The sequence below is a fragment of the Phyllobates terribilis genome, unplaced genomic scaffold (assembly GCF_046119375.1).
Source record: "Phyllobates terribilis strain yellow unplaced genomic scaffold, ASM4611937v1 Scaffold_2__4_contigs__length_985480577, whole genome shotgun sequence".
In the NCBI taxonomy this organism is placed as follows: domain Eukaryota; kingdom Metazoa; phylum Chordata; class Amphibia; order Anura; family Dendrobatidae; genus Phyllobates; species Phyllobates terribilis.
Window position 1 is genome coordinate 291,938,533 of NW_027362762.1, and position 6,795 is coordinate 291,945,327.

At 35.6% G+C, this 6,795-nt stretch overlaps 1 protein-coding gene across 1 annotated transcript; it reads left to right on the plus strand.

Annotated features, from left to right (window-relative positions):
* The first annotated feature begins 828 nt into the window (after nt 1–828).
* On the plus strand, nt 829–6,266 carry OXGR1 (oxoglutarate receptor 1). Its single transcript, XM_073670384.1, has 2 exons — nt 829–982; nt 2,726–6,266. Exon 2 carries the CDS (start codon nt 2,727–2,729, stop codon nt 3,777–3,779), a length of 1,053 nt encoding a protein of 350 aa, XP_073526485.1. The 5' UTR covers nt 829–982; nt 2,726; the 3' UTR covers nt 3,780–6,266.
* The last annotated feature ends 529 nt before the right edge of the window (nt 6,267–6,795 follow it).

Below are 6,795 nucleotides of genomic sequence, written 5' to 3' on the forward strand. Positions count from 1 at the left end.
CAAGCTTTTTGGAGATGGAAATTTCATTCTCCAACAGGACTTAGCACCTATCCACAGTGCCAAAAGTACCAATACCTGGTTTAAAAACCACAGTATCACTGTGCTTGATTGGCCAGCAAACTCGCCTGACCTTAACCCCATAAAGAATCTATGGGGTATTGTCAAGAGGAAGATGAGAGACACCAGACCCAACAATGCAGATGAGCTGAAGTCTGCTATCAAAGTAACCTGGGCTTCCATAACACCTCAGCAGTGCCACAGGCTGATCGCCTCCATGCCACGCCACATTGATGCAGTAATTGACGCAAAAGGAGCCCCGACCAAGCATTGAGTGCATTTACTGAACATACATTTCAGTAGGCCAACAGTTCGGATTTTAAAATCATTTTTCAAGCTGTTGTTATAAAGTATTCTAATTTACTGAGATACTCTGTTTGTAATGACTCTATATAATATATGAGTTTCACTTCATTTTACCAGAGAATGAATACTGTAAAAACAAAACCCAAAAAGACAATGGCAGGGTTTTATTTTTTTCATCATTTCATCTCTTTTAGAATTTTACCCATTCTTCAGCCCATTTGATGATAAGATGGAATATGTCATTCAAACCTTCAACTCATCCTGAAACAAACATGCTCTCATACTGCTATGTCTTTGGAAAAATAAAAAAGTTATGGCTTTTGAAAGACGTGGAGGAAAAAATACAAGATTAAAATTGAAAATTGGCTGTGGAGGCAAGGGGTTAAAGCTATCATGATTTACATGTCAACATCCTATTTGCAAATGGGTGGGGTAAGTCTACCAAAGCTGTACTTTCATAGAGATCAGAGAGTGTTGTGACTTTGTAGCGTGTACACTACATCTATTCTGTGTGATTATGTGCTTGATAACATTGAAATGACTTCCAAGGAGCTGTCTACTGGATAACCAGGCCTAATGTGCAAGAGATACAACCCAGAAGGACATCATTTTGAACCAGGTATTGTACTAATTTTTGTCTTTTTTTTTTCATAAACATCAACAATTTTATACACTTATATAGTGCATGTATGACAAAAAACAAACACTGCAAATCAACAAAGGATAAAGGACTTCCCGTGCAGGTCAGGTTAGAAAGTACAAATGTATTTTGAGTTAAACTATTGCTGAAAATGCAAATGAAGAAAGATAAAACATGCATTCTGAAATATACCAACAGAACACAAGTCTGGACAATCCTGAAGCACATCTCTTTATGCATTGTGTTAATTTTACTTGCAGCCAAAAAGAACAAATGTGTGCCAGGACTGAAGTAAATACAATTATTTATTTTAAAACAATTAATTTTATTGAATATTAAGCAACCATATATAGATATCCAACAAGACAGACACAAGAACAAATTGATGGATGAGTCAAAAGAGAAAACCCAATAGTAAAAACGCATCAATCAATATACAAAATAGTAAACAGACAATTTACATATATATATATATATATATTAGTAATATAATTCTATTATAATAGTATATAATTGTACAAATATTTAATGAGAACATAGAATCATGTATATATACCCACACAGTAATTCAGATTGGAGTGCCAAATAAAGTAATTCCCAAAGATGAAATCACATATTGAGCAAAAGGTGCATATAATCAATGTGTTTCACAAATGCTTCATCAGGGGATAAAGAATTGTATTTATTTTAGTCCTGGCCAACATTTGTTCTTTTTGGTTTCTTATCATGGTTGTGCCTTTGGGACCTTATACTATGCCTAGTTTTACAATTTCCGGTATCATCTATTTTTCCTAAAAGTGTCATAAGTTTATGTAGAAAAAATATATCCAGACATATGTGCAGTACCACATCAGCAAGAGAATACTATATAACACAGAATATATACTGCTTCTATGACAAAAAGTGATTCCCAGAATTAAAGGAAAATTCTTACTATAAATTGAAATTTTCACTTAGTGAATCAGGTGTATTACTGTTCATATAGGGTGGTGAGGGACGATTCCTGCACAGGGGTCCAGAAGGGGATTCGCCTATAGCACTGTGGACCAGTCTAAGCTTGATCGTGTCTGTATGGAGTCAATGTGAGCACAATATATATAGATGACATAAACCTGGTGATAAAGTATTAGGCTAGATTAATATGCGGCATCACAGACTTAGAAAGTATACTGCTGGTCATATGCACATATAAATACCACTATGATGCAGTCAATGATTACTTTTGTGTGCAATTAAGCAACATTGCACCGTGCAGTAAACTTTTATACAGTTGTGATGAAAATTACAGTTATCTGCAAGTTTAATACAGTTGAAGCTGCAGGATCCCAATGCATTCTTACCAAATTTGGGCCAGTTGGACACCCTCTTGGCATATATTTTCACATTAATACCTCATTTTATTTCCTATATTTTGATTGTTAACGTTTTCACAACTTTGAGAATAGTTGTTAAAGTTTCTCTAATTAAGTTTTCCAGTCGAAACATATGAATTCAAAATGTTAGGGTCATGCAATCTAAACTATAATGTGATTAAATGCGCTAAGATTAAAATGGTATGACCACTTCGATAGTGAAAATTAATGTCGAGGTTTGCTGATGCAGGACTGCACTATCAAGGAGAAGAAACATTATACAGTATATTATCACAATGCATTATACTGTATGGGGATATTATGATGTTTGGGAATAAAAAAAATTCATTATACTCCTTTTTTTCAACAGAATGACAACGAGCAATGAATCCGAATATATTTTTAACTCCACCTCTATGTTCTTTACTAAACAAACATCAAAATTGAACAATGAATCTGAATACATCTTCAACACCACCTTTATGCCTATCACCGAACAAGCATCCACAAACTGTACTGACCCTTTCGTAGACAAAGTAATAAAAATTTACTTTCTACCCGTGATGTACAGCATTATTTTTATAGTTGGATTTCCAGGAAACATTATTGCAATTGCAGTATATATAATAAAGATGAGGCCATGGAGAACCAGCATCATTATTTTACTGAATTTGGCCATCACGGACCTCCTGCACCTCAGCAGTCTTCCTTTCTTGGTTTACAATTATGCTAATCAGGAGAAGTGGACTCTTGGAGACTTTACGTGCAAGCTCATTCGAGTTGCTTTCCATTTCAACCTCTATGGAAGCATTCTCTTCCTCACCTGCTTCAGTATCTTCCGATACTTTGTCATTGTTCATCCAATGAAATTTCACTCCATTCACAAAAGAAGATGGGCAGTCATAGCTTGTGCCGCTGTGTGGGTAATAGCCTTAATTGAAGTCCTTCCAATGGTTATTCTCATGAGAAATGTCCAAGATACTGTGGCTTGCATGGATTTTGCTGTGTCTTTTGACACATATAATGTACGTTGGTATAATACATCCCTCACTTCTATCGGATTTGCACTACCATTATTAATAGTGACTCTTTCCTACACTTGTATCAATTGCAGCCTGGCAAATGGACCATATACCAATGATGCTCTTAAGAAAAAGGCTCGTCGCCTTGTTGTCATTCTTTTAGTTGTATTTTATGCATGTTTTTTACCTTTACATATTTTCAGAGCTATTCGTATTGAAACTCGGCTATATCCAGTAGGTTGTATATATGAAAAATATATCCATGCCACATACATAGCGTCTAGACCCATAGCGTCACTCAATACCTTTGGTAATTTGTTACTTTATGTTGTTGTAGGGGGAAACTTCCAGCAAGCCATTCAGTCAATTTATAAATTAAATCCTTATAAACAGCAACCATGAACTAGGTGAATTTTATATGTGAAATCCAATGCTTCTCCGATTACCTAAATAGAAAGAAACTAAAAAACTAAATATTATCAGATCATTCTCCATGATTTTCTTCATGACGTTACAGTTCAGTCATCTTACTTGGTTAAAACTGAAATTCAGGGCAGGCCATATACAATTAGGATATTAGTAATACAGGCAAATATACAGTGTTGTTGCATTTAGAAGACACGTGAAAATCTTTTGTATTTTAAGAAAAAAATATCTTATTAATAAAATATTGAAGCTTAGGATGTTTTGGTTTGAATCATAGAATGTTAGAGTTGGAAGGCACCTCCAGGGTCATCGTGTCCTACCCCCTGCTCAATGCAGGATTCAGTAAACCATCTGGCTTTGTTAGTTATCTATACATCAATGTATAGTAGCTTATTTTTCTCCTTTAAAGTATAGACGCCCTTATTATAGTTACATGAGCTCCAATATATAAAAACGTAACGCACTTCATTAGTGTTTTTTGATCAAAGACCGCAAAAGCCATCCAACCACGTCAAGGTGTACATTTTAATATGGAGAGTTCCTAACCGCTAAATGTCTGACCTCTTCATGTGCCAAACTAGCCTCATGCGAATGGGGAGTGAAAAGAAAACATGGCTTAGGTCACAATTAAAACTTCCTGTGAGAACGATGGGTGGATAAGGGTGCTGAGCCCTGGAGGGGGCACACCCCCAATATGTCCTACAAAAAAAGAAAAAATAGGGTCTGCACACCTTTAATTTTGAATTATTTTACAGGTGCACAAATACAATGTGTTAGCACAATGCTACTAATGAACACATGAACTCCAATATTGCTGTAAAAAGTAAAAACATAAGGTAATTAGCGAATTAAAAGTCACTTTCATGTGATTGGATGGCTTTTGCACTCTTTGAACAAAAAACGCTAAGTACCTTACATTTTTGACGTTTACAGCAATTTGGAGTTCATGTATTCATTAATCGCAGTGTACTGACTCATTGTGCATGTATATGTTAGTATATTGGCAACATAGCGTATTTGTGCGTCTGTACACTAATTTAATACTAAAGGTGTGTGAGTCACATTTTTTTTTCTTTTTTTGTAGCTTTTATTATGGGGGTCTGGCTCAGACCCATCAAAGTCTGAACCACTTTATGTAAACAGATCTCCATTCTGGCTTACAGAAGACAGTTCAGGGAAAAGGGGCTAATGTCCTAAGCATATCCCATAACTGAGCTTTTTTCATTCAATACCATTTGAGCAGAAGAAACAATTTTGATTAATGGAGCAAAACACTGTATACAAAACATGGTCTGAATGATAAACTGTAATTACAGGTCATGTGTATTCTCCTCTGACATATATTTTAATCTGCCACGTAATTATGTTTTGTACAATACTGTTATTATAATCCACTGATGTCAAAGGTACCGTATGTCCATACAATGCAATGAAATCTATGCAACGTGTGGATGATCTTCAGTAAACTGTCATCCTTGTGCTGGTACTGTAATATGCTTTTTGTCAAGAAAATCTAGACAGAAAATTTGCAGTGTATCCACCATGTGCTAAAATACCCTAATAGTTTTAAAGAGGAAGTTTAGGAGTGTCAGAATTGATGCCTCAACAATTTACAGTACAATACTGCAGTAGGTTTTACATCGACAGCATCCTCAAAAACTTACAGAAAAACTGAAGATCTCACCATTTAATGGCTAAATTCACATGTAACGTGAACATTTTGATGCAAAATAGCTGCACATTCAGGTATGCTGCAAAATCTGCTGTGGAAAAGTTTTGCTATTTGTGAACTTAGCCGAAGACTTATTATTGATCTATCCATTGGGTATTGACACCTGACCAAAATAAGGGACAAGACATGCGGCAAATTTAGTTAAAATGAGCTAATGTGTCATTTGAAGTATGGAGAAAAGGGAAAATGACATAATAATTAGCCATATAAAATATTCCAGGTTATTCTCCATCCTAAACTAACATAACTCTTATGTTTGATTAGCATCTTAAAGGGATCCTCCATTATATTTTAGTATGTTCCCAAAATTTACCCTACCAGTTAAAATGTGTATTGAGATTAAAATAATGGGTGATTATGATGCAATTTTGCTTACCAGCTATGGACAGGTGAGAGAAACAGATGACAGTGTAAGGGTGCAGCTAACTATGGCCTTAATTATAGTAATATGCTGGAGTTCAATTAGTAATGCACCTTCCCTTTTACTGCCGCTTTTGAAAAGTAGCAAGAGGAGTGAAAATCAAAAAAAAATTGCAAAAGAGGTATGTACAAAAATGTACTACTTTTGTATGTCATAAAATGTGGCATAAAGTCCTTGATAAATATCTCCTTTCCTATTGTCATTGTAAACTTACAAACATAATAAACATAATGTATGCTAATACCTCATCCTTTGGTACGAATGGTTTAACTTGGTATAAGAGTGTGGTATAAAAATAAACTAATTGTTACTGGGCTACCACAGTATTTTGTTAATGTCCTCATAACTAAATATTAGGGATGAAACAAAAACATAGCCTACTCATTTATCCACAAATCCTTGCCATGGCCTGTAGAGAGTTGGGAGTTCAGATGTGTAAAATCTAACATGATACTCCAATCAATCCAAGGATTTGTGTATTTGTTACCACTTTACAGTTCCTCACTTGTGATGAGCGAGCGTGCTCAGCTAACCCTTTCACCGAGCACGTGCGGGTGCTGCCTGAGTATTTTCGGCGTGTTTCAACGTTATGTTTGAGTCACTGTGTGTGCATGATTTGCGACTGTTTGACAGCTTTAATTCATGTGAGGAATGCCTGTTTGTTAGGCATTCCTCACATGTATTAAAGCTGTCAAGCAGTCACAAATCATGCACACACAGTGACTCAAACATAACATTCGAGCACGCCGCAAATACTTGGCGAGCACCCGAGCATGCTCGCAAAAAGGGTTAACAGAACACTCTCGCTCATCACTACTCACTACTCATAAGTCGACCAC